Source organism: Phyllostomus hastatus, unplaced genomic scaffold (assembly GCF_019186645.2).
Source record: "Phyllostomus hastatus isolate PE091 unplaced genomic scaffold, TTU_PhHast_1.1 phas_contig_98, whole genome shotgun sequence".
NCBI lineage: Eukaryota > Metazoa > Chordata > Mammalia > Chiroptera > Phyllostomidae > Phyllostomus > Phyllostomus hastatus.
In genome coordinates, this window is record NW_025333999.1 from 7085587 (window position 1) to 7113097 (window position 27511).

At 47.0% G+C, this 27511-nt stretch overlaps 1 protein-coding gene across 2 annotated transcripts; it reads right to left on the reverse strand.

The window, feature by feature from the left end:
• On the reverse strand, positions 1-27431 carry SUGP1 (SURP and G-patch domain containing 1). Of its 2 annotated transcripts, none has more exons than XM_045852816.1 (14): positions 27195-27431; positions 25426-25597; positions 20984-21084; positions 19813-20013; positions 17552-17675; positions 17137-17195; positions 16071-16194; positions 6271-6626; positions 3042-3148; positions 2086-2263; positions 1722-1828; positions 971-1116; positions 499-628; positions 1-195 (listed from the first exon to the last, which is right to left on the reverse strand). In XM_045852816.1, the coding sequence occupies exons 1-14, from the start codon at positions 27226-27228 to the stop codon at positions 169-171; spliced, it is 1866 nt and encodes a 621-aa protein (XP_045708772.1). In that variant the 5' UTR covers positions 27229-27431; the 3' UTR covers positions 1-168. The 2 variants fall into 2 exon arrangements, with proteins under 2 accessions (XP_045708772.1, XP_045708771.1); XM_045852815.1 differs by having other exon boundaries at positions 17137-17237.
• Positions 27432-27511: the final 80 nt, after the last annotated feature.

Sequence of the window (27511 nt, forward strand, 5' to 3'; positions counted from 1 at the left end):
TGATGGCACAACCAGGCTTCCACAGTGGGCAAGCACTGGGGGTTTAATACATAGCACAAATTCAGAACAATGGGAAGAAGGGCGGGCAGAAATGCAGTCTGAAACATTCCACAGTCCAACACTCAGTGGGTTCTCTGGAAAGTACATTTGTGTGTTTCTCCAGAATACTCAGTAGTAAGGCCGTCTGGGGTTGTTCTGCAGGAGGCAAAAAGATAAAAGGAGAGCAGGTTAATGCTGAAGACAGATTGCAGTTCCTTCCATCCACAGCCTTCTAGGGGTAGATGAGCTCACATCCTTCAGATGGGAGAATAGGCTTTGGGGGGAAAGAAGGGGTTCAAATGCAGGTGGAGTGGTGGTGGATGTTGCTGGTGAGACCTGGCCTAGTTGGACTGAGGAAGGAGGGACACTTCTGTTACTAGCCCTGCCACCCCACTACCGTGGACAGTACAGAGCTAGAGGCCCAGTCATGAATAATGTAGGGGATGGGGATGCACGCACCAGGGGGTTGGGCCGGAAGCGGTAAGCCAGCATCATCCTCTTGCGGAAGGCCTCATACTCGTCATCCTCCTTAGAAAGCTCCGCCGGCCGGTCAATGCCAAAGCCAGCGCCATCCACTGTAGTTGTGCCCCTACAGAGAATGATGGGAGAATGTGAGCAGGGAAGCAGGCTGGTGCCAACAGGAAATGTTGGGCCTGTGCTGGGGCAGAGAAGCCTAGCTCACCTGCCTGCCTAGGCTCAGGAGCAGCAGCAGCTCAAAGTGCGGCTGAGGAGCCCATGCAGGGCTGGGGAACATCTATGTAGGACATGCCCAGCACTGTGGGAGGAGGGAAGAGCCTAAGTTGGGCAATCCATCAGAGTTCACAGCTAGGCCTGACTCTGGCCCAGGAATAGGACCAGACCTAAGCCCCGGGCCTTGGGGCCGTGTCTCTGGGAACTCCTACCCCCACCCTGCATGAAGGGCCACACTCACTTGTTGACTGGGTTCTTGATGCCCTGGCCCTCTGAGCCTAGCCCTTCACCCTCCTTCCAGCCCATCTTCATCAGCATCTGGTAGCCAATGTTCTCCACCGTCAGCTTGAACTCCTTGTACTCAGAGTAGTCGGGCTCTCGGCCTTCCTGCAGGGCCAGACCATTGTCATCCCCCAGGACCCAAAACATACCCCCAGTGGCCTCACTGGCCCCTGGCTGGGACCATCTGCCCCAACCTCAAACTAAGCTCCTCCTCCTCCTCCTCAGTGTTCCCATAATCACACTTAGTGTTCCCTAGCAACTAATACAAAAAGGGCCTCCTCTCCCATGAATAAAATTAATGGTTCACCTACAAGGACAAATCTGGGTTCCAAGGGCGATTTGTTACACAGAGTACGAAAAAGCAGCCATGGTCAACTACGCTATGAGGCTTTGTGCCCATCAGTTGTCTCTCTGCATGCACAGGAGGAATGCTAAGCTCCTGTTCTAAGGAGCCTGGTCTGTGGGGGCTTATAGCTGAGAAATGCTTTGCCCATACACTGCACTTAATTGGCTCCACTGGAAGCAGGATTTCCCAAAGCCCAGGGAAATGTTTCTAAAGTGGCAGCTGAGTTATTTGTGAATTCCCCAAACGAACAATGTCTGCCATGAACAGATGCCTCCTGTGGAAGAGGGCCTGATTCTCCTGTGTGTGAGGAGGCTGCTGCTAGACAGGCAACAGCAGGGCTGATACCTGGGAACTCCCCATTCACCTTTAGGGCCTTGAAGGTCTCCATGAACTTCTCCAACTCATCTGGTGGCAGGAAATCTCCGATGAAGTGCTTGCCCCGGCCCATTTTCGTCAGCTGCTCAGCCCATTCTGCCCAGAGAGGTAGCAAAGGTAAAAGAAGGAAGAGGGCGAGTAGCTGCGGTGGAAAGAGGCAGCTGGTGGAGACCCTGACCTGAACCCTGCTCCCCCAGGGCAGCCCTGCACCACTCCTTTTACTACTGAGGAAACTGAGGCACAGAAAGGCCAAGTCTTGTACCCAAGGCTTTATAGGCCAAGGGGTGAGTGGGGATTCCTGTGCCATCCAGCTCCACCCCCAGACCTGTCCCCAGCCCAATGTCCTGGCGCACCCCGAGTCTTGTCCATCTCCATGCGCCGCAGTTGGTGCTCCCAGGTACCCAGCTCGCTATCCACCTCCTCATCGCTGTCGTAGCCATGCTGGTGCTGCTGCAGTGCCTTTTCCCACAGCAGTTGCATGTCCTGCATTGCACGCTTGTGCTGCATGATCATGTCGTACATCTGCTGCATCTGTGGGTGTCACAAACTGTGAGCAGGGTCTGTACCACATGTGCATGGCAGGTGTCTTAGCCTCCTCTGTGCATGTCAGGGCTCCTCCCTGAGACAGGCCTGTGAGCAGGGCCTGGAGCAAGTGCTCAACAAGGCACTGAGTCCTGTGCTAAGACCTGCCCTGAATCTGCAAGGCCCCATGATGGGCAGAGGCCCCTCTCTGCCTGGCCCAAAGCTGGGCACCATCATCATGGACTGAATGAGGGACACGTAGGTTCCTGACTCCTAGGAAACTTAAGGGTAATGTGATAGGGCTGCTGGTCTGGAGGAGATGGCCAGGGTGAGGCATCCTCAAGAACTGACAGGCCAGTGCCTCTAGTTCCCCAAGAAAGCAGCAAAGAGGCCGAACTGACCCTTACCCCAACATTGCCCAATACCGCCTGAGTGTCCCCTTACATCAGCCATGGTGCCCAGTGCTAGCCAAGCCTGTCCTAGACTGGATGCTGGAGGGAACTGGATGGATAATTTAAGACTATCAAGTGCAAACAGCTCGCAGACACAATGTGGAGTAGCTATGGAGCACCAGCCATTAGGGATGATAGGCCAGCGTGAGGAAGCCTGAGCTCTGGGCCCAGCTGCAGTCTGGGGAGGGCCAATGGGGGCTGGAATACTGTTGATGGGGAATCTGCCAGCCCAGAGGCTTCTCCACTGTCCATGTAACCACTGCATCACAGGTGTGTGTGTGGAGGGACAATGTACCATCAGCAGCTGTGGAGCCTGCCTCACACTCTGGCCTTACCTCCTGCTGCTCCTTCAGCTGCTTCTTCTGGGCGTCTGACAGCTCTGTGACGCCCACTAGGCCCACAGGCTTCCCCTTCTCATAGCCTAGTCCCTTAAGGTCCTGAACTGGAAACAAAACACAGGCCAGTCAATGATGGACACGTGGGCCTGACCCTGCTCCTGTGTGCCGTGCGGAACCCACTTTTTGAAAACACCTAAAGCGCCCTGGCTGGTGTGGCTCAGTGGATTGAGCACCGGCCTGTGAACCAAAGGGTTGCCGGTTCAATTCCCAGTCAGGGCACGTGCCTGGGTTGCGGGCCACGTCCCCAGTAGGGTGTGCATGAGAGGCAACCACACAATGATGTTTCTCTCCCTTTCTTTCTCCCTCCCTTTTCCCTCTCTCTAAAAGATAAATAAAATCTTTTTTAAAAAGAATTAAAAAAAAAAACACCTGAGGCACCTGGAACATACAGGTGTCACATGAGGACCACAGGAGTCACGCCTTGCACCATCACATGTGCCCAGTTTCATTCCCACACGCTCTCTTCAGGCAAGTCCTACACCACCATGTTGCAGACACAAACACCAGAGCTCAGAGGTCAGGGGCCTCAGTCAGGGGTAACATGGTTGGGCCCCTGCAGAGCCAGAGACCTGAGAGCAGAGATGGGCATGTGTGCATGCACACTCACTCACAATCGCTCTTGGAAGTAAGCCCGGCAGTGGGCAGACACCCAGTGTAGACATACACAGGTTCAGAGCCTGGAATAAGACTCAGTTGTGTAGCTCTGTTAGCTCCTTCTGGGGAGGCAGCCAACCATCCTCACAGTAACTGACATTTAATTTGGCATTAGCTTCGGAGCTCTACTGGAGCTCCAGCAGCACTGATCCATGTGAAGACGCTGTGATGACCCATCTGGGTGATGGGAACAACTAGCCCTCAGGCAGTGCATTCTGGGGAAGAAGCCAAGCAGAGGGGGTGGAGTGACTCCACAGGGAAGGCGAAGAGAGTGTGGTCCTCCAGCTCCCCATGGCTGGGGCTTTGCCAGCAAAAACCAAGTGCAAGTGCTCTGTGACCCCAGGAATGTACCCTGATCCCTTCTGGAAGGTCTGTGGGGGCTCTGAACTATGTGGGGGCCCCATGGAGAGGGCTTTCTATGACAAGAATGAATACAAATGCTTTAGAGCTTAAGGGAGACAACAGTATCTATCTATATGCCATTCACAAGAAGCTCACTTCAGATACAAAGACACAAAGATGTCGAAAGTGAAAGAATGGGAAAAAATTCCATGTAAATAGTAACCAAGAGATAACTGGGAAGGCTATGCTAGTATCAGACAAAAAAGACTTTAATTCAAATAAGTTTACACTATATAGACTCAATGGTGAAAGACTGAAAGCTAAGATCAGGAACAGGTAAGTATCCCCACTGTTGCCACTTCTGTTCAACACAGCACTGCAAGTCCTAGCCAGAGCAATTAGGCAAGAAAAAGAAGAGTCATTAAAATTAGAAAGGAAGAAGTAAAACTGTCACTATTTGTAGATGACATAATCTTACATGTAGAAATCCCTAAAGAATCTACAAAAAGACTGTTAGAGATGATAAATGAATTCAACACAATTGAAAGATATATAATCAATACACAAAAATCAGTTGTATTTCTATACACTAGCAATACATAATCCAAAAATGAAATTTAAAAAAAATTCCATTTACGATAGCATCAGAAAGAAAAAAGCACTTAGGAACACATTTGAACAAGGAGGTGTAAGGCTTGTACAACAGAAACTACAACATGCTGTAACAAATTAAAGAAGATCTAAGTAAATGAACAGACATCCTTTATGTTTACGTCTTGGAAGACTTAAATATTGTTAACATGTCAGCACTACCCAAAGTGATCTACAGATTCAATGCAATCCCTATCAAAACCCCAACAGTGTTTTCCTGCAGAAATGAAACAGCCTATCTGAGAACCCGTAAGAAATTTCAAGGGACCCCAAATAGCCCAAGTTTGAAAAAGAAGAACAAAATTGGAAGACTAACACTTCTAATTTCAAAACTTAATACAAAGGTACAGTGATCAAAACAACATGGTACCGACATACATACAGACATACAAACCAGTGTAATAGAATAGGGCCCGGAAAGAAACCTTTACTGAAATGTCAACTGATTTTTGACAAAAGTGTCAGGACCATTTGAAGGGGAAGGAACAGGCTGTTCAACAAATGGTGCTGGGACAACTAGATATCCACATACAAAAGAATAAAGCTGAACCCTTACCTTATATCATATATGAAAATTAGTTAAAAATGGACCAAATACCTGAATTTAAAAGCTAAAACTATAAAACTGTTAGAAGAAAATAGGGGCAAATCTTCATAACCTCAGATTTGGCTATGGTTTCTTAAATATGATGCCAAAATCATAGGCAACAAATGAAAAAATAAACTGAACTTCATTAACATTTAAAAATTTTGTGCATCTGTCTATGGCCATACCACCGTGAATGCGCCCAATCTTATCTAAAAATTTTGTGCATCAAAGGACACTATTAAAAGGGTGAAAAGACAACCCATAGAATGAGAGAAAATATTTGCAAATGATATATCTAAATGGGGATTAATATCCAGAATACACAAAGAACTCCTATAACTCAATGGCAAAAAGACAAACAACCCAATTAAAAAATGGAAAAAGAACTAAAAATAGACATTTCTCCAAACAAGCAATATACAAATGACCAATGAGCACCAAAATTACGTGATTAGTCCTCTATACAAATGACCAATGAGCACCAAAATCACAACATGATCCCACTTTATACCTACAAGGATGACTATACTACAGGGAGGATGTGGAGAAACTGAAACTCATTCATTGCTGGAAGGAACATAAAATGATGCACCTGCTGTAGAGAAGAGTTTGGTAGTTCCTTAAAAAGTTAAATGTAGAATCACAAATGACCCAGCAATTCTGCTCCTAGGTATACACACAGGAGAACTGAAATCAGGGATTCAAATAGTACTCATACACACATGTTCATTCAAAGCAGCACTAGCTGTAATTGCCAAAAGGTGGAAACAATACAGATGTATTGTTTCAAGTGTCTAACAGATGAAGGATAAAGTGGTCTACCCACACAATGGAATACTATTCAGCCATAAAAGGGAAGAAAGTCCTGATACCTGCTACAACACAGACAAACCTTGAAAACATGATGCCAGACTTCCTGACAAAGCCTACCTGACAGAGGCGAGGGGGTAGTGTCCACGTCCCTCTGCACCAGCTCAGCGGGTGGGAGTTCCACCTTGTCCTCCTCGGGCCCCCATCGACTCTTTCGCTTCCTCTTCACGGTGGCTGTGGTGGCTGGCTTTCCTTGGGCAGCAGGAGCTGGGGTGATAGCAGGTGAGGGGGCAGATGAAGCAGGACAGGTGGCAGTGGGGGGCACAGACCCTGATGGGGTCTCAGGAGGAGGTCTGTGCTGCAGGCAGAGGTCAGGCCCCATTTGGGTGCCTGTGGGGCCTGTCCTTGCTTTCCGGAACTCCTCCAGCTTCTGGCGGTAGTACTTGTACCCCTGGCTGCTGGGTTCATATAGAAAGCTGCAAAGGAGAGTGGGGTGGGAGGACACACTGTCAGGTGGGTCAGGAGCAGCATGGGCCTTGTGCAGGCACCCCCAGGTCAGCCAGGGTCACTTCGAAGTCTCCATCATGACCTCCCGCTCTGCCAGGCCTCAGTGGTGGTTGGCCACAGTTACCCAAATTTGAGCAACAATGTGACATGCCATTGCCTGTCATAATGCCAAGGGCCATACCAAGCCCCAACCTCATCTTTATCGGGCACCTGTCACAGTGTCATTGATTCCATGCTTCTAAGGAAAAGGGGGAAGCTCCTCAGACCTGCCCCAGAGTCTGCGAAGCTTTCCCTGCTGTCCTAGAGGAGCACTAGTGCCTCCACAACAAGAAATCCCAAGGTGCAAGAGACGCCTGGTGCCAGAAAAGGCAGGATTTGCCCCTAAATGCACAACTCAGAATATCCGTGTTTTTCTGATGCATATATGAGCAGTGTCAAGAGCAAAAAGAGACAAAACAAAGACAATGAACATCAGAACAAATGGGGACCTGGACTCCATCCCAAGGGCAAAAGCCCCTGCCTTGCTGGAAGCCATGGGTTCCCCCACACCAAGCTAGGAACAGGTGGCACTAGGTTCAGAAATGGCAGAGGCTGCAGCTCTCTCTGCAGCTAACTGGCATCTCTCAGAGTTTGCACGTCCTGAGTCCCCAGTCCCATCTCTGGGGTCCCAGAGATGTCCACAGTCCCACCAGAGGGAAGAGTTGCAGCCCAGCTTCATGTAAGAAAACCTCTGTGTATCACAGGTTACATGGCCTTCGACAAGAAGGGGCTAAACCTTCTGTTGAACGCATAAACCTGAAGGGGTGTCATGGCTGTGTGCTGTGCTATTATAAAAGCAACATGCAGGCTCAAGGATGCTGTAAAATTCCCTTTGTATAAAAGACAACAGAAAGAGTTGCCAGTGTGGCTCAGTTGGTTGGAGCATCATCCCACAGACCAAAAAGTTGTGGGTCCAATTCCCCATATGGGGTGTGTATGAGAAGGCAACCAAGTCAATGTTTCTCTCTCATATCGATGTTTCTCTCTGTTCTCTCCCTTCCTCTCTCTCTAAAAGCAATGAAAAAGTGTCCATGAGGATTAAAAAAAACCCCAAAAACATAACAACAAAGAAATTCCACAGACTGTTTCTATGTGCCTACATAGAGAGCCAGAAGTGGGGTATAAGGACCCCCAATTCTACGAATACTGGTACCTAGAGTAGGATGGAGGGACAATGAGATGCAGCATCTTGTTTGTACTTCTGGGTCATAGTACAAGCATGTACACCATTTAGAAAACCCACTAAGGGGCATTTTTAAAGGAAACAAAGATCAATAAAATTGTTAAGCCTCTAGCCAGGCTAAGGAAAAAAAAGAGGGCAGAAATTACTAATAACAGAAACAAAAGAAGGGACATCACTATAGATCCTATAGACATTAAAAGGATAATAAAGGATTCCTATGAACAACTCTATGCCCACACATTTGATAATCCATGGGACATGAACCAATTACTTGCAAGACAATCTGCCAAAGCTCACACAAGGAACAGATAAGCTGAAAAGGCCTATTTCTCTTAAAGAAGTTGAATCAGTAAGTAATAACCTTCTAAATTAGAAAGGACAATGCCCAAGAATTGCCTGGTGAGTTCTACCAAACATTTAAAAAAGAAATTATACCAACTCTCTACAATCCCTTTCAGAAGATAGAAGCAGAGAGAATACTTACTAACTCATTCAATTATCCTAATACCAAAACTAGACAAAGACATTACAAGAAAATACAGACTAACATCTTTCATGAATATAGATGTCAAAATCCTCAACAAAATATTAGCAAACAGAACCAATGGGCCCTGGCCAGGTAGCTCAGTTGGTTAGAATACCATCTCGGTATGTCAAGGTTGTGGGATTGATCTCTGGTCAGGGCACATACAAGAATCACCCACTGAATGCACAACTAAGTAGAACAACAAACTAACATATCTCTCTCTCTCTCTCTCCCTCTCCTCCTTCCTCCCTTTAAAACCAATTTTTTAAAAAAGTGTCCTGACCAGATGGTTTGGAAGGAATATTGTCCTGTGCACCAAAAGGTGGGTTCAATTCCCAGTCAAGGCACATATCTAGGTTGCTGGTTTGATCCCTGACTGGGGCGTATACAGAAGGCAACTGATCAATGCCCCTCTCTCTCTCCAATCAATACAAACATATCCTCTGATGAGGATTAAAAAAAAAAAGTAACCAATGAATGTATCAATAAGTGAATCAACAAACTGATGTTTCTTTTTCTTCTCGCTCTTTAAAATCAATAAATACAATTTAAAAATATATTATTAAACTGAATCTACCACCCTAGCTGGTGTAGCTCAGTGGATTGAGTGTGGGCCTGCAAACCATGGGTCGCCAGTTCAATTCCCAGTCAGGGCACATGCCTAGGTTGTGGGCCTGGTCCCCAGTTGGGGACAAGTGAGAGCAACCACACACTGATGTTTCTCTCCCTCTCTTTTTCCTTCCCTTCCCCTCTCTCTAAAAATAAATAAATAAAATAAAAATAACCCCCCCCCGAAACTACCAATGTATAAAAAGAATTATACACCATGACTAAATGGGACTTATGCCAGGCATGTAAGGCTGGTTCAACATTTGAAAATCAAGTAATGTAAAAATAAAGATCACATGATCATATCAATAGCTGCAGGAAAAGATTTGATAAAATTCAACACCCATTCATGATAGAACTCTCAATAAACTAGAAATAGAGGCAAACCTCCTCAACTTGATGAAGCATATCTACAAAAACACCACAGCTAATATCACACTTAATGGTGAGAAACTTGGAAAGTTTCCCACGAAGAACAGGAACAAGACAAAAATATCCCAATTCACCAATGTCTTTCCGTATTGTACTGGAAGTCCTAGAAATGCATAAGATGAGAAAAGGAAATAGGTATTTTAATTGAGAAGGGAGAAATAAAATTATCTTCGTTTGCAAATGACATAATAGTCTACATAGAAAAATACACAAAAGAACAGACACACATGTGCACACACACACACAAAACTTCTGAAACTGATTAACTATTATATAGCGAGGTTGCAGAGCACAAGATTTATACACAGAAGTCAATCACTTTCCTATGTGCCAGCAATGAGTAAGTGGAATCTGAAGTTAAAATCACAATACCATTTACATTAGCATTAAAAATATTAAATTCTTAGGTATAAGTTGAACAAATGTGTACAAAATCTGTATGAATAAAACTTCAAAACTCTGATGAAAGACTTCAAAGAACTAAATAAATGGAGAGATATTCTATGTTCATGGATAGGAAGGCTCCATATTTTCGAGATGTCATACTTCCCAACTTGATTTCTAGACTTAATGAAATTCCAATCAAAATCCCAGCAAGTTATTTTGTAGATAATGACACAGTGATTCTAAAGTTTTTATGTAGAGAAAAACAACCCAGAATGGCCAACATAATACTGAAAACAAAGTTGGAAGACTGACACTACCTGACTTCAAGGCCTACTGTGAAGCTACAGTAACCAAGGCAGTGTGGTACTGATGAAGGAACAGACGAACTGATCACTAGAACAAAATAAAGGACCCAGAAACAGGCCCCACATAAACACAGTCAACTGACCTTTCCCAAAGGAGCAAAGGCAAAACAATGGAGCAAAGACAGTCTTTTCAACAAATTGTGCTAAAATTGGACATTGTCATAAAAAAAAAAATCTAGACACGGACCTTACATCATTCACACAAAAATTAATTAGAAATGGATCACAGACCTAAATGTAAAACACAAAAATATAAAACCCCCAGAATATAGGAGAAAACCTAGATGACCTTGGGTATGGCAATGACTTTTTAGATATAATACCAAAGGCACAACCCAAGAAAAAGAAACTGGTAAGTTAGATTTCATTAAAATTAAAAACTTCTCTATGAAAGACAATGTCAAAAGAATGACAACACAAGCCACACTGGGAGAAAACATTTGCAAGACACCTAATAAAGACTCCTGATAAAGGACTGTAAAATACAGAAACTCTCAAAACTGAACAGTAAGAAAATAACTCAATTTAAAAATAGACCAACGACCTTAACATATACCTCACCAAAGATTTACAGATAGCAAATAAGCACACGTAAAGATGCTCCACATCATAGGTAATCAGGGAAATGTAAATTAAAACGTGATACCACTGCACACCTATTGAAATGGCCAAGATCTAGAACACTGACAACACCAAATGCTGGTGAGGATGTGGAGCACCAGGAACTCGCACTCACTATACTGGGGGAATGCACATGGTACAGCCACTGTGGAAGACTGTTTGGCAGTTTCTTACAAAACTAAAAATACCAACTTCCGGCAAGATGGAGGAATAGGTGGACACACCGTGCCTCCTTGCACAACCAAGATTAGAACAACAATAATTTACAGACAGAATATCACTCATAACTGACAGGATTTATCTGAATGGAAGTTGGACAGCCAAGAAGTTGAAGTAGACCCGTACATCCAGACTGGTAGGAGACGACGAGCCGGGTGGGCGCGGGGCTGGCGCAGGTCGGCGGTGCGCGGAGGTCAGGGAAAGTTTGGCGCGAAATTGGTGGGACAGCCATCTGGGGCGCAAGAACACAGCGGTGATCCCTGAGTACATAAGCTGCAGCTGGCGGACCCTGTGGGGCAATGATTGTGGACCAAGGCAGAGCTCACAGCCCAGGATCCCAAGGAAGGGCCTGAGCCCGGGAGAACGAAACTATCGCCATTGTCCCCTCCCGCTCCCGCCCCTGCCCACACATATAACGTCACAATTTAGCGACCAGGGTGCCCAGCCCAGGTGAACACCTAAGGCTCCGCCCCCCACCGTAACAAGAGCGACCAGAGACAGGGAAAGACATAAGACATGTATCCAACAGAACAGATCAGTCCCCCAGGACTCATCCTTTTGAGCGACCAAGAAATAGCTAATCTATCAGATGCACAGTTCAAAACACTGGTGATCAGAAAGCTCACGGAATTGGTTGATTTTGGGCGCAATTTAGATGAAAGGATGCAGGTTACCATAAAAGAGATGCAGGAAGATACACGGAGGAGAGCCAATAGTGAAAGGAAGGAATCTGAGTCTCAAAACAATACAGTGGACCAGAAGGAAGATAGAATCAACCAAGCAGGAAAGCATGATGAAATAAGAATTCAAAAAATCGAGGAAAAGCTTACGAGCATCCAGGACACCTTTAAACGTTCCAACATCTGAATTATAGGGGTACCAGAACAGGAAGGGGAAAAGCAACAGATGGAGCACGTATTTGAACAAATAATAAAGGAGAACTTCCCCAATCTGGCAAAGGGAACAGTCTTCCAAGAAATCCAAGAAGCTCAGAGAGCCCCAAAGAAGCTGGACCCAAGAAGAAACACACCAAGGCACACCATAATTACATTAGCCGAGGTAAAAACGAAGGAGAGAATCCTAGAAGCAGCAAGCGATAAGGGGACAGTAACCTACAAAGGAGTTCCCATCAGACTGTCAGCTGACTTCTCCAAAGAGACCTTACAGGCAAGAAGGGGCTGGAAAGAAATATTCCAAGTCGTGAAAGACAAGGACCTACATCCCAGATTGCTCTATCCAGCAAAGCTCTCATTTAGAATGGAAGGGCAGATAAAGTGCTTTTCAGATAAGGTCAAGTTAAAGGAGTTCATCATCACCAAGCCCTTATTTTATGAAATGCTAAAGGGACTTATCTAGGAAAAGAAGATAAAGAAAAAGACATGTATAGTAAAAGGACAGCAAACTCACAATTATTAACAACCACACCTAAAGCAAAACCAAAAGAAACTAAGTAAACAACTAGAACAGGAACAGAACCACAGAAATGGAGGGCACATGGAGGGCTAGCAGCAGGGGGGTGGGAGGAGGAGAGAGGGGGAAAAGGTATAGAGAATAAGTAGCATAGAATGTAGGTTGATAATAGATAGGGGGAGGGCAAGAATAGTACGGGAAATGTAGAAGCTAAAGAACTCATAAGAATGACACATGGACATGAACTAAAGGGGGGGAACATGGGTGGGAGAGGGGGTACAGGATGGGGGGAGAGAAGGGGGAAAATGGGGCAACTGTAATAGCATAATCAATAAAATACATTAAAAAAACAAACAAACAAACAAAAAAAACACTAAAAATACCATACTATCCAACAATCACACTCCTTCGTATTTACCCTAAAGAGATCTTAGGGTAAATCACAAAAACCTGTCCATGGATGTTTATAGTAGCTTTCTTCGTAACTGTCAAAACTTGGAAGTAACCAAGGCATCCTACAGTAGGTGAATAAATAAATGGTAATACATACAGAGAATGGAATATTATTCAGTGCTAAAAATAAATGAGTTATGGCTCAGTTGGTTGGAGCATTGTTCCATGCACCAAAAAGTGATGAGTTCAAATCCTGGTCAGGGCACATGCCTAGGTTGCATGTTTGATCCCTACTTGGAGCACATGCGTGGGGAAACCTACTGATATTTCTCTCACATCCATTTCCCTTTCTCTCTCCCTTCTCCCCTCCCTAAACTCTAAAATCAAGAGACATATCCTTGGATGAGGAATAAGGAAAAAAAAAAGAGCTATGAAGCTATGAAGCCATGAGAAGACATGGAAGAAACCTAAATGTATGTAACTAAGTGAAAGAAGCCAATCTGAAATGGCTACATGCTATGATTCCAATCGTATGACATCCTGGAAAAGCAACACTACCAAATCAGTAAAAAGATCAGAGGTTGTCAGGGGTCAGGGAAGAAGGAGGAAGGAACAGTCGGAACAGGGAATTTTAGATCACTCCTCTGATAGGGGTAATCCTCCCTCTAACCCTCCCTCCCTCCCCTCTAACCTAAAGACACACTTTGGTGTCTTTCCTTCCACTTTTTTTTTCCAGTGCTAATTTATCTGAACAGAGCTGTAGTTCTAATTTCTGTACCCTGATTTTTAAGTAACTTTTTCATCCAACAACATAATGCTTTCTCATTAGAATGCAGTGGAATGTGGTGGCCAAGGCACTTTCACTAACCTGCCTGCTTGCCTCAGTTTCTTCACCTGTGAGAGGCTAGCACACTAGACTGCTATAAAGAACAACATGGCTCACAAGGGGGCCGGGGGGGGGGGGGCGGTGTCAGAGATGCAGTTACAGGAGTGTAGTCCACTGGGGCTAGATGTTCAACATGTTACTAATTTTTCATGACTATGGATGATGCTGTATCTAACATTATTTCTGGGGACAGCATCTCAAGGAGTGGGATGACTGGTCAAAGGAATGGGTGAACAGTTACTGGATTGTTTTCCAAAACACACAGCCACTGGGGTGTGCCTGGCCCATGTGGAGAAATAGGAGCTAGAGCAGCAGTACACGAGGTGGCCATTTGATATGGGAGAGAGAGAAGCTGACTCACATTTGTCCTCACATGAAGATTAGACAAGCCCTGTGGTATGGACTTGCATGCCCTAAGCAGGCCTGGACACCCAATCATCCCTCATTCATTCCTCCCCAGTACATGGAGTGCCCACTGTGGTCCTTCCACTCAGCTATCCCCAACAGGCTGGGAATATGCCAGCAATGCCCCCATGAGGGGGTGAAAGCCACACAGAAGGCCTGGAGGAACCTGCACTGACCATTTCTTGACCCCTGGGAAAAAGCCTAGGCCTAAGCTGCTGAGCTCTGGACCCTTTGACCAGGGACAGCCACCTGGACTCCAGCACTTGGATAGAATTCCATAACCTCACCCACTTTACCTGAGATAGGTTTTCATAGTCAGTTCCACTTATGAGTGACAGTAAACTAAGTTTCCGCACAGGCAGTTCAGTTGGTTAGAGCATAGTCCCAGATAGGCAAAGGCTTCGGATTCGATTCCTAGTCAGGGCATATACAAGTATCTACCAATGAATGCATAAATAAGTGGAACAAGGAATCAATGTCTCTCTCTCTCTCTCTCTCTCTCTCTCCCCCCCTCCTCCTTACTCTAAAATCATTAAAAACACACACAAAACTAAGTTTTCTGTTTAAATAAAAATAGACTTCAGTAAATTTTTTTAAAAGGTACAGTGGCTTAAAGTAGACTCTTAAGCAGACACTGGTTTGAGTGGTGCAGAGTGGCTGCTGGTACCCCAACATCCTGAGGAGATCCCAGGTCTCCTGAGCTCCTAGCTCCTGACCCATGTATTCCATGGCCCCCACAAGAGACACCTAAGCCCCTCAGCAGCCCTCCCCAACCCCCTCTTCCTCAACCCTCAATCTTCCATGATTGGTTACCATGCATGACTGTGGCCAGTGACCCTAGAAGCACAGCCAACCCCATCACTCCCTATACAGACCTCCTAAAGGCTCTCAGTAAACACCTAAGCCCTCTGCAACCTGGCCCTGCTGAGCTCCACAGTTTGTATGCACCATGCGCCAGTGCTCACCCTGCACCCCAGCCACACTGGCACAGTGCCCGCCATCTCAGCAGCTTTACTCCTGTGTGGCAGTCCTTCTGGACACACTCTGTTGTTCTGTGTCTAGCTCCTGCTGGCTTACATGTAGGAGATACGCTGGCTGCCTGCCCAGCATCCACTCCCACTTCCTTCTTCCTGAGTCCCTAATGGTGTCAGAGCCTCTGAATCAACCAGCCCTGGTGGCTGCTGCTCCTGCACTTTTTGTTATAGTCACCATCGCATCTCCTCACTGACTAAGTGGGGACTTGTGTTACTTGTGGCCAAAAGTGTCCTCACTGATGCAGCCCCCATGCTGGGTTCAGCATCCACCTCGCAAGCCTCTGCCAGTATGCCCTGCAGCAGCAATTGCCTTCCATCCTCCCCTGGCAAAGAATAGGAGCTAACCCCCACAGATGAATGAGTGGGTGAACAGGCCTAGCCTGAAGGGCTGCAGTGTGACTTGATGGCTGGGGAAGTCACTGCTTGTCCGATTCCTCTGTGGAACCTGCACACAGGCTAGGAGTTCACACTCCTCAGAGCCTGATGTACCACATTCCCACTTTCTTGCCATTCCCCCATTGTAAAGATGCAACCCTAAGAGCACACACAGTGAGCAACACAGTTCTGTGAGGTTCTGCTGGAGGGCTTGGCTCACCCAGCCTGGGGCGGCTGTTTCTGTTACAAAGGGGGCTGGGCAAGGGCTAGAGACTTTCTCAATGAGGTACCTAGAAAAATACAAGGCCCCAAGGCCCCCTCATACTCACCTCAGTGACGATTCAGGGCAGTGGCATGAATTTGGGGAGTGCCTGCAGGTGGCAAGGCTGGGCTCTGGGGTCAGAAACTCCTAAAGTTGAGTCCCAGCTCTGCCAGCTTCTTGCCAGGGTAACCCTAGCCTGTCTCAGGGGGCAGAGGGGGACTTTGACCAGGGTGAGAAGTCACCTTCCTAGTGGGTCCTCCCACTTACCTGAATGCCTGGTTCTCACGATTGTTCTGGAGAGCGATGGTTTCCACCTCGGGACCCCCATCTGCTATAAACCTGGCCAACTTTTCTGCAAGGTTCTTGACCTCTTCGTCCTCTGGGGGTGAAACTTTAAGCAGGCTGTCAGTACTGAGCTCAACTCAACACACCCAACAGCCTAATTTCTGCTAAGAACCCCATGGGCAACAAGAGGGGTTTATTTTAGGAACAATGCAAAGAAAAACAGGCAAATGGGAATCAGATTACTGAACTGGGACCAAACAGCAGAGTTAATACTACAACCCATTTCAAGCCCCCACCCCCTGCCCCATCCCACCCATAGATTTTGGAGGGCCTTGGACACATGTTGGGATATGGAAGCAGAATGTGAGGGAAGGTCTGCATCAAGGCCAGAAGGAACATGGGAGCTCCCACCTTGCTCTTCCTGAGGGGTGCTGCCCAGCCAGATCACATAGGGAGATGAGCCTGGCTCTCCTCCTGGGGAGGTCAGGGCAAAGGGCCACAGAAGACACGGTAGACTGACCTCTGTGGCCCATGTCAGGCTTAAACATCAATCCCTACCACCCACCAGCACTTGGCTTTGATTTTCATTACAGCTGGATACCATCCAGCCTCTTCTCCATCCCAACACTCATTGTACCAGGAACTCACCAGCTGATTGTTTCTGTCCCCCAGTCCCATTAGCCCCTGCCCAAAGTGTCAGGCACTACATTTCTCAGAGCTGGTAGGTACTCATTAACAGTTGTTAAAATGATCATGAACCAACAGGCTAGCAAACCTTCCCTCTGCCTCCTTTGCGTGTATAGGGCTGAGCTCTTGAACATGACCCTGACCTTGGCCCTTAGGACCCCTCCTCCCTGACTCCTCAGAGCACTGGTGGGGAGGGTGGCATCAGCCCCAGCTTGACCCTGCTGCCAGGGAAGGCACAGACCTAGGACATCAGTGCTACCCCATGCCACAGCACCCTCTAGGAACAGATTCCACGAGGGGTTCAATTGTCCATACACCTCCCCAGAACCTCCCATCTCCCCCACCCCCTCCACCCACTTACCTTTCTGAGAAGCTGTCTGCAACTTCTGTGCTTCCTTTTTTATCTCAGCCACCTTCTTTCTGTAGTAGAGGAATTCCCTGCTATTCTTATCATGCAAAAACCTGAAGAGGAGTTTTGCAAAAACGAATGGACAATGAGCAATGAAGATGGGTGGATTTGTGCAGCTTCTGAAGACATATTATGCAAAAGCAAGCTGACAAGCAAAGACACCTTGAAAAGGCCCAAAAGTACTGACGCCTCTTGCAACCTTTGGTGTGAGTTAGAAAGTGCTTGGAACAGCGTCTGGCCCACGCAAGCAAGCACCCAGCCCTGGTCCCAGTCTAAGTACCACAAGTTTTACAAGAACGTTTGCATGTACTACTGTGTGGCAAGAGCATTAAGTAGCAGTGGTCTTCCCCCTCCCAGAAATACTTACGAAAATGCCGGGTTATCCTTGTAGTTCTCCATAGCTACTTTTTCTAACTCGGGGCCTCCTTCTGCCACAAAGCGGGCCAATTTCTCTATCACTTTCCGAGTCTCGACTCCCTCTGGGGGTGAAACTTTAAGGAGGCTGTCAGTACTGGGGTTCAACTCACACACCCCACAGTCAACAGGCACACTCTCTCTACGGACCACAAGGACAGAGGGGTAGGGGGAGAAGAGGGTGAAATGCAGGAGGTTGTCAGACGTCCCGGGTCCATGCACAAAGCACCGTGATGAGAGGGGAGTTGGTCTAAATAGTCTTCACGAGACACACTGGGCGGGAGGGAAGTGTGTGAGCCTCCCAGAGACCGAGCTGATCCACAGGCTGGAAGGGAGACGTCGGAAAACATAGCCAGCCTCCCCCTTTTTTGGGAATGCTTAAGTCTTCTTTATTTACCAGTATTCAGTATAATAAATTGGTTCCCTTCCATCCTTCAAAAATGACAAATTCTCTTAAAATACCATTACAAACTATGATTTACAAACACATCAGATGGGTTTCAATCCACTGCAATTAATGTCATCATAGAGGCTCAAGTGTCCCCTCTGTGGCTAGTTGTAAGGAACTGCTTCATGTGGCGTAGAAATGTAGCTCAGCCTCCACTTGGAAAACGTCTCCGTGGACGTGGTCCTATGTGCCACTTGCTCCCCACTGGTTTTCCATGTGGAGGCTAAGCTACATTTCCGTGCCACTCAAAGCAGTTCCCTACAGCTGGTGAAGCCTTTTCAAGCTGGCTCCTGAGGCCTTTGGACATGACCCCAGGCGTTTTGCTGGCCTCCTTGCTATCTGCTGGACCAGGACACTCCAGATCATCTTATATCCTTTCTGCCCATATCTAGAGCCACCCATTCTCTAAGAAGTCCTTGGTTTTTGTGAGTGAGAAAGTGTTTCCAGACCACCATCTGGGTGCTAGGGATGCTCACTGCAACAAGTTTACTCCTTACCTCGGGGCTTTTTCAGTGAACAGAACTACAAAAACACATGTTTTTATTTGTATTAACCTCCCCTTTGAGCCACGTGCAACTTTCATCTTTTTTGCTGACCTGTTTGTGAAGCCATCTGTCAGCCACTATATAGTTGTGTCCCTTTTATGAGAACTCCCAGGAGAAAGTTCTCCCTGTCAGTCAGCACCTAGGAATATTTGCTCCTCTTGGCAATGGGGCTAGACACTGAGCCTATAGCCAATCTTATACCCCTTGTTGCTTGGGGTACCAGGATACTGGGAGGAGACAGGAGGGACATGTGACCTCTCCCTTCTCCTGTGTGCCTGACAATGACTCTGACCTGGTTGCCGTGTACAAACACAGGTGCTCTCCTGTGGCCTCATCAATAGCAGGCCTTAACAGGCTTCAAGGGCCTTGAGACACCCACTGCCCCTTGTAAAGTGGTGGTTCACAGCAGGGTACAGTTGGAGCTGCCAGGACTCCTAAAGAAATACCACCCCCTCCCTGGCCTGTTCTAATGCTCCAGAGTTTCGGGCTGGCCACTCATCTGCCCAGATGCATGGCCTGAAGCTGGCATCCTCTTCCAGAGTAAGGGGTTTAGAGGCTATCACTAAAGACCATATGGTCGCTTCAGTCTGTATTCACTCAGGGTGACATGACCATGCCAGCAAGCCTGGGCAGAAGTGGCCTAAGACTCCACATGGCTGAGGTGGCACTGAGGCCTCGTTTTGAAGATAGGGCTAGAAGCATTAGGAGTGCCACCACTGTTACCCTCTGCCCTCCTATACCTTAGGGCCTTGACTGGATCACCCAAGGCCAGTAACGATCTTCCCCTGTGCAGGAGAGCGAACTCTCCAACCTGCAGGCTTGTACCTCTGGCCCAAACTGGCAGGGACAGTAACCACATTAAGAAATGGGCTTCTGGGCCTCAGAAGGCTCAGAGGACACACAACCAGGCTAGGGAGCCATGGGAGGTCCTTCTCTTGTGTTGGGAGGAAGATGCAAGTGAACACTCACCAAGGATGCACCTGTCCTGGCTGGGGACCAGCCCCAGGGAGGATGCTGGGTCCCTCAGTTCCCAGGTGAAGCCCACACTTCAGCCCTTCCCCACACCCTTCTTTCACCCACCCATACCCCACCCCAGAAGGCCTCACCTGACTGGATTCCCAAACACCCCAAACTCCTGGCCATGCTCTCCCTGCTGACCAGGGATTGCCCACAGAGCTAGAAGGCGGTGGTGAAAGAAGGCCAGCAGCTCCTGCACCTTACCTTTGATCTCTAGCCACTGCTCGTAATCTTCCTCCTCATCTTCATCAGGAGACTGGAAGACACTGGGGCGACTGGCCAGGGGCAGCTGCTTAGCGTGTACATAGTTCTTCACCTGACTCAGTGGGCTGCTGATGAGGGGAGGCCTCTTCCCGGGGCGAGGGAGTACTCGAGGTGGGGCGCTGGGCACGCTGGGTGGGGCATCTTCGGAAGAGAGGAAGGACACCTATGCTTTAGCTCCGTAATATACCTTTCCCTGTCTCCCCACCTGAGTGGTGTTGGGGACTCGGACCTCAGCTTCCAGCACAGCACCTGACAGGTGATGGGCGCTCAGACAAAACACCACACCTTTTTAAAAATGAGGACACTGAGGTTCAGAAAAGCATGACTTTTTGGTTATCCAGCACAGAGCTCTGCAAGCAGCAGCTCTGGTCAGAGGTGTCCTTAACACTACACTGATAGCCCAGGGAAACACCAGCTCTTCCAGTTAAGACCTAAATGCCACACAGCTCACACCTATTCCCTCTGCTTATCAGTGGTAAGCTGGAATAAGGCTTTTCAAACACAGCTCATGACCCATAACCCTGTGATGAAGGGCAGCCTGTGTTCTCTTTCTGTGGGTGAATCTGGCCTTGAGTTAAGTTTTTTTAAGCTGTTCCCCAGGAAACCTGATAAAGGTTGAAGGTCAGCTCTTTCACCAGTAATTTTCTTACAGTAAAAACGAGCTCTGATGGTAAACTGCACAGCCACAGTTATGAATGTGCTTCCTGGGGGCAGTTATTCTCACATCTGGCATGTCTCATGGACTCCTGTGGGCCAGGCAGCTCCCTATTTATGAAAGGGGGCCCTACTGCTCACACTTGAGCTGCCACTCTAACCACAGCCTTGGTCCCACAGTGCTGGACCTGCTTAGTCCCAGCCTCCATGCCCCTGGACTAAAACCTGGGTTGTCCTGCTCCTCCAGGGTAAGCACCTTGAGCACAGGGTCTGTGCTCTCTCCCTGGGTATTTAGTTGGGGATGAGGTGCTTAATGAACTCTGGGGATGAGAGAAACAGGTCTGAAGCTGGACCTGCCACTTCTGGAAAGCAAGGGATCCCAGGGGATGAGAGTAGGCAGCATGAATTGGCGCCTGAGCCTGAGTGGGAGGAGACAGGATAGGAAAACAGCACTCACCTGTGCTAGTCTGTGCCTTCTGCAACTTCAGAAACTGCTGCAAGAAGCTGCCATCATTGGCAAATTTGTTGGAAATGGAAGGGTTGTGTGCATTCACAATTCTAGACCCAAGACAGAAGACAGAGAGGGTAAACCTTGAGTGGAGGGGCTGGGGCGAGCCTTGACTGTCTCAGATCCACACCCACTCAAGTTCTTACCTGGTGGAACCCAAACTAGCCCCCAGAGATGTCTGGGAACTGCTGAGTGCATAGAGCAACCCTCAGAGTAATGAGGTGGGAACGATCTTGCTTTTGTAGTCAAAGCAATGCTACATATATTATGTCAACTCTACCCAAACATTGCTGCGCCCTGTCCAAATGGCCTCCATGACTCAGGATCACCTTCTCTCTTCCAGCACAGCTCTTCTCCGACCTGTTGTAAACCAATTATCTGGGCTGTGACTGGCTCCCATGTCTGTCTTCCCAGCTAGACTTTAGAATTCTCCAAAACGGCATGTGTATGTGTCTATACTATGTGTGAATGCAGCTCTGGACCTGGACTGGCCAGTACTTCTCTGGGGATTACACACACACACACACACACACACCTGGACTGGCCAGTACTTCTCTGGGGATTACACCACACACACACACACACACACACACACACACACACACACGAAAACACCCACTGCAATCTCTTGGTGGAAGAATTATATATTTTTATTATTTGTTATTTTCTATCTCTCTTTGCAAATAGTGTGTTTTACTTAAATTAAAACAAAACAAAACAAAACAAAAAAACGCTGTTTTTAACAAATGAGTACAAAAGCAAACCCAGGACCCTGAAGGTTTAATTCAAATTCATTTCTCCCTATCACAGAAGTAGTAGAGGCTCATTATAAGCAAATGAGAATATAGAAAAATAGAAATAGAGAAAGTAGAGAGAAAAAATCCAAGTCTTCCCACCTTACAATAGCCCTATTAACACACTGGTGTATTTCTTTGATTTGCCCCATAAGTTAGAAATAGGAGGAAATAAAGTTGTGATCACAGAATGTGTCCTACCTCATTCTACTTCTATTTTCTTTTTAATTAATTAATTTATTTTTAGACAGAGGGGAAGGACAAAGGGAGAGAAACACCACTGTGTGGTTGCCTTTCAAGCACCCCCCACTGGGGACCTGCCAGCAACCCAGGCATGTGCCCTGACTGGGAATCAAACTGGAGACCCTTTGGTTTGCAGGCCTGTGCTCTATCCATTGAGCTACACCAGCCAGGTCTATTTAATATACTATCTATTATAATATACCATCTTGCCCCAACCTCAAAAATCTCTCATACATACTGCTTCTCAAAGTGGAGTAACAATCTATCAAACAGAAACACCCAGTAGTTACCAAAAACTCAGGGAACCCACAGGTCTAGCCTTTTTCCTTTAAAATTAACTTTTACTAGAAATCTGTTCTAATGAACTAAAAATGGAAACAACCTAAGTAATCAACACGGGACACTGGTTAAATAAATTATGGGACACCCACAGGGCAGATGGAGGAGCCCTGAAGAGTTAAAATTTTAGAGATAAAGCAATCAAGTGCAACATTAAATAAAAAACAAAAAGGTGTGACATTAACAATATTTACAGTATGGTCTTATTTATGTCAAAATATAACTGAACTAAAAATTGTTAGAAAAACAATTTTACTGGTTGTATCAAAATGCAACCAGTACTTGCCTTTGGGTGGCAGGGTCATGACTAATTTTCTACCATGATTACGTCACCTTGAAAGTTTTAAAAAGGCATTAAAAGTTATTTTATATGAAAGAGAAGATTTTACCAATAATCAGCCTTGGTGTTAAACAAGCAGGACCTTCTGGTGACCCCGGCCAAATTCTCACACTGTGTACCTCCCTCAGGAGGGACAGGAAGATAGTGGAGACAATGAAAGAACATTTAAGAGCAATAGTGAGCCAGCAAATGAATACCACTTGGAAACCACCTGAAACAAATGGTATGGGTATTACGCAGATGTTAAAAAGGCTGGCTCTCGGCCCTGGCTAGGTAGTTCAGCTGGTTAGCACATCATCCCAATATGCCAAGACTGTGGGTTCCATCCTTGGTCAGGGCACATGAAAGAATCAATCAAAGAACGCATGAATAACTGGCACAACAAATCAACTGTTTCTCTTTCTCTCTTTCTCCCCTAAATCAAGAAATAAAACATTTTTAAAAAAAGGTTGGCTCTTGATGAACAGAAAAAACATGGCCCGCCCACTACAATGTGGTGGCCCCCTGAAAGCATTATGTCTACAGACACAGAAGACTGCCTATTATATGAAATACCTAGAACAGGTAAATCCAAGCAGAAAGAAACTAGATTTGCCCTGGCTGGTGTGGCTCAGTGGACTGAGTGCCAGCCTGTGAACTAAAAGGTCACTGGTTTGATTCCCAGTCAGGGCACATGCCTAGGTTGCGTGCCAGGTCCCCAGTGGGGGGAAGTGTGAGAGATAAGCACACAGTGATGTTTTTCTCCCTTTCTTTTTCCCTCCTTTCCCCTCTCTCTAAAAATAAATAAGTAAAATCATTAGAAAAAAAAAAAAAGGAAAAAGAAAGAAACACACTAGATTAGTGGGTGCCAGGGGCAGATAGAGGGAGGATGGGGAGTGATGACTATTGGGTATGAGGTTTCTTTTGGGGGTATTAAAATGTTCTGTAATCAGATAATGATACTTGCACAACAATGTGAGTAAACGAAAATCACTAAATTGTACAGTTAAAAATTAAAAAGTCACTTTTATGGCATGTGAATTGTATCTCAATAAGAATAAATAAAACTTAAAAACTATGATGTCTCTGGGTCTGGCCAGTATGGCTCAGTTGGTAGGGTGTCATCCTGCAAACTGAAGGGTCATCAGTCCAATTTCCAGTCAAGGTACATGCCTGAGTTGCAGGTTCAAGGCAACCAATCAATGTTTCTCCCTCCCATCAATGTTTCTCTCCCTCTTTTTCTGCCTCCTTCCCTCTCTCACTAACATCAATAAAAGAGAAAACAAACAACCCCCCCCCCCACAAAAAAAAAACTATGATGGCTCTAAAGAACTGTAATTCAGGAAAAATTCTTTTTTATAAAAAGCAGGGTGGGAAAGTCCTGGCTGGTGTGGCTTAGTTGGTTGGAGCATCATCCTGTAACCAAAAGGTCACCACTTTGATCTCTGGTCAGGGAGCATATGGGAGGCAACCACTCAATGTTTCTCTCACATTGATGTCCCCCCACCAGGCAATGGAAAAAGTGGGGGCGGAGAGCAGCACACAAAATTGATCTCAACTTCATAAAACAAAACAAAGACCTGAGAATGGAATGTTATCAAAATGGTTGTTTTGAGGCAACTTGAAGGTTTATTTCTTCAGCAAGAAAATTCAAATGTTGGTGTTCTATGCTTTTACAACCTACTTGTACAGCTACCTGTACCATAGACCCACCCACCTTTCCCGTTCAGCTGTTCCCTTTCAGCTGCCTGATCTTGGAGCCGTGATCCAGCAGTCTCTAGGAGACTCTCTTGGAAGCAATCCTACAAGAACTTTCCCGTTTTAGAACAAGTCCTTCCATAAACCCCAAGAATGAGAACCTATCCACTGACATATTGCTCAAGAACCAGTCCCCACGTTCCTGGATGCCCTGGAGGTGCCAGGCCCTGGGTTTTGACAGGAATAAGATCTAAATCCTGCCCTTAAGGAGAAGCCCCAGACTCTTAGAAAAGGTTGGAGCTAGGACAGAACTTTGTGGAGGGCTAACATGATCCACACTTCAGACCACATAGGAAGGGGATGCCTTTCTGACTGTCAATCTCCAGTCTGAAATTCTTGGATTTTGTTACCCTGATCACACCACCCCTGCTTAAAACCCCTGGATGTCTACAGAGTTTCTCAGGACAGGCAGGGGAATAAACACTGCCTGAGCTACCTCCTGTCTAGCTCTTGAACAGCCTCTTTGGCATAACAGCTTGGGCAGCCTGACGCACAAGGGACTCTCTCCTCTTCCTGCCTCTGGTGAGCAGGTCTTTCCCTGCTTCCTCAATGGGTTGGCTCTGTCCGGACTTATAGAATGCAGTCTTTTCTGTACCCCTACAGTGGGAACACAATGCCTCATGTTACCTACCAGCAGCAATGGGGGTTGAACTGGTATGCCCTTTTCTAGTAGACTGTGAGCCCCATAAGGGCAGAGAGGGAGTCTGAGTTTCTACTTTGTGCTGTGCCTCTGATGCCTGGCCCACAGGCTGCTCAGCAGTAAAAACTCTTGAGTGCAAGAGTTGGCAGGCCAGCCTCTGGGCTCCCACACATCCCTTGTGTCTATCCTTGCACCACTAGGCTGTGATCAGTTGTGGATATACCACGACTGCTCTTATAAGCAAAACCCTCTGCCTGTGATCCTCTACTACCCCAATCCAGCCTCAGAGAGCACTTACTCGCCAGGATGCGGGGGCTGAGGGCTGGCCACCTGATTCTGCTTGGCTTTCTGCTCCATTCTGGCTTCAATTTCCCGTTTCTTTTGAGCAATGAGCTCTTCCTGGTGAAGGATGTTCATGTTCATTTTTCCTGACTTGGGAGGAGCAACCCCAAACCACCGGTTAGCCTTTCCTGGGGAGAGAAAAGAAGCACATGAGAAATCACCCTTGCTTCACAAATATGTCCAGCAGCTGCTACATTCAAACTGACATTCATACATCCATTCATTCATTTATTCAGCAAACATTTACCGAGCTATGTACCAGGTGCTGTGCTAGGTGCTAAAGAAGAGAGACAGGGCCTCTGCCCATGTGGAACTCACGTTTGGCTGGGGAGACAAAAGATTTGTAAAGAAGTAGCTGCAAAATCGTGATAAGAACTCTATGCTGGAAACCAAAAAAGGGTGAGGAAGAATAACAGAGGAGCACTTAAAGCTAGAGCAACCAAAAACTATTAGAAGAGGGAGTGGTTAGGCTGAAACCATAAAGATAAAGAGCCAGTCTCCCAAAAAGCCACACAGGGGATGAGTTGAGCAGAGAAAGGAGCAGATGCAAAAACCAAAGGCTGGATTAACCTGGTGCATCCAAGAACCAGTGAGAGTCCAGTGTGGCCTGAGTGAATGGTTCCGGGAATGAAGGTGCAAAAAAGGGAATCTGGGCTTTACTTAAGGTCTTTGGGAAGTATCAGAGAGTATAAAGCGGATAATACCCAATAGGTATTTTTATTTTTAAGGTCATTCTGGCTACTGATTGGAGAGAGTGTGCAGGCAGCAAAGAGACCAATAAGGAGGTTCTCTGGCTACAAGCAAAAGATGATGGTGACTTCAAACATGGCAGACATGGAGAAGACACCTTGAAGTTTCCCCATGGGACTCAGAATAAAATCCAAATTTTGAAAGTCCATCCTCAAGGCCCTGCCAGAGATGGCCTCCCTCCCCATCCCTGATATTTTTCAAAATGGCAAGCCCTCCCCACTCCAAGCCCTTTGCACTTGCCATTCCCCTCTGCGTGGAAAGCTCTGTTCCGCAGGCCTCCTCATCTCAAATGTCTTCTGCTCCAAAAGGCCTTCCTTGATCACCTAATATCAACAGCCTCCAGCCCTATACTCTCATATCATAACCCTCTAAATATTTCCTTTTGGTGCATTGTCTGACACCCCAGTAGAAGAAGGCAGGGTTCTGTTTTGGTTACTACTACATCCCCAGCGCCTAGCACAGTGTTTGCTGAGTGGGTGAATGCATCCAATCTGGGGTGGCTAGGGCTGGAAGAGAAGGAAAAGTAAGGTTTGTGGTCAAGTGGAGGCTCGAAAGATCCAGGAATGTCTGAGAGCAGTTCGGAAAAGCACCTTTTCCAGAAAGTAATACACAGACCAGAGAGCAGCTGCTATAAAAAGAAGAGACTCAGGAGAACCCAAAGTTGCTGGTGTTTCGGGGAGTGGAGGTCGGAAGAGCCCTAAAGGTGCCCCCCCCCAAAAAAAAAGCGGACGCAGGGCAGATCCTGTGTCCGGCTTTACCGAAACCAGGCGCCCTCAGCAAACCAGGCCCGGGGTGGGGGGCAGCAACTGGGTCTGGGAGCTCGTAGACTGGGGAGGTGCAAAACCTGCCGCTTCCGGTGACCCGGAGGCTGAGGCGAGGGGCCCCAGGTTGGGGCAGTCTCGGCCGGAAGGCAAAGAAGCGACGCGTAGTCTGGAGGACCCAGGCCAACGCTGGAAGGGAGGCGGGGGCTATTACCTGCAACATCCCGATTGTCCATCTTGAGACTCATCCAATCCCACAATGCTCCGGCGCCACCTGAGGAGGCAAGTTATAGTGCGCCTGGCCTAATGGGAGATGTAGTCCCCGTTGGCCATCCATGACCTGCCACTGCGGGGACACATGGAGCCTTCCTGTCAGAAACACAAACCTCGGCCTACCCGTTATGTCTGCTCTCAGTCCCGTGGACCAAAAGACGTCGTCTTTCTTCACACCCTTCGGGAGTGGCAGCCACTCCAAATACAAACTACATATTCCAGGATGCTTCGTACAGCAGCTCTCGCGAGAGACACGAG

Coding starts and splice junctions, on each gene's coding strand:
- SUGP1 (XM_045852815.1), bottom strand. CDS start 27,228: ATGAGTCTCAAGATGGACAATCGGGATGTTGCAG. Junction 6,627..16,070: donor CGTGAGAACCAGGCATTCAG/GTAAGTGGGAGG, acceptor TCTCCTTTGCAG/CTTTCTATATGAACCCAGCA. Junction 196..498: donor GCTTCCGGCCCAACCCCCTG/GTGCGTGCATCC, acceptor TGCCTCCTGCAG/AACAACCCCAGACGGCCTTA.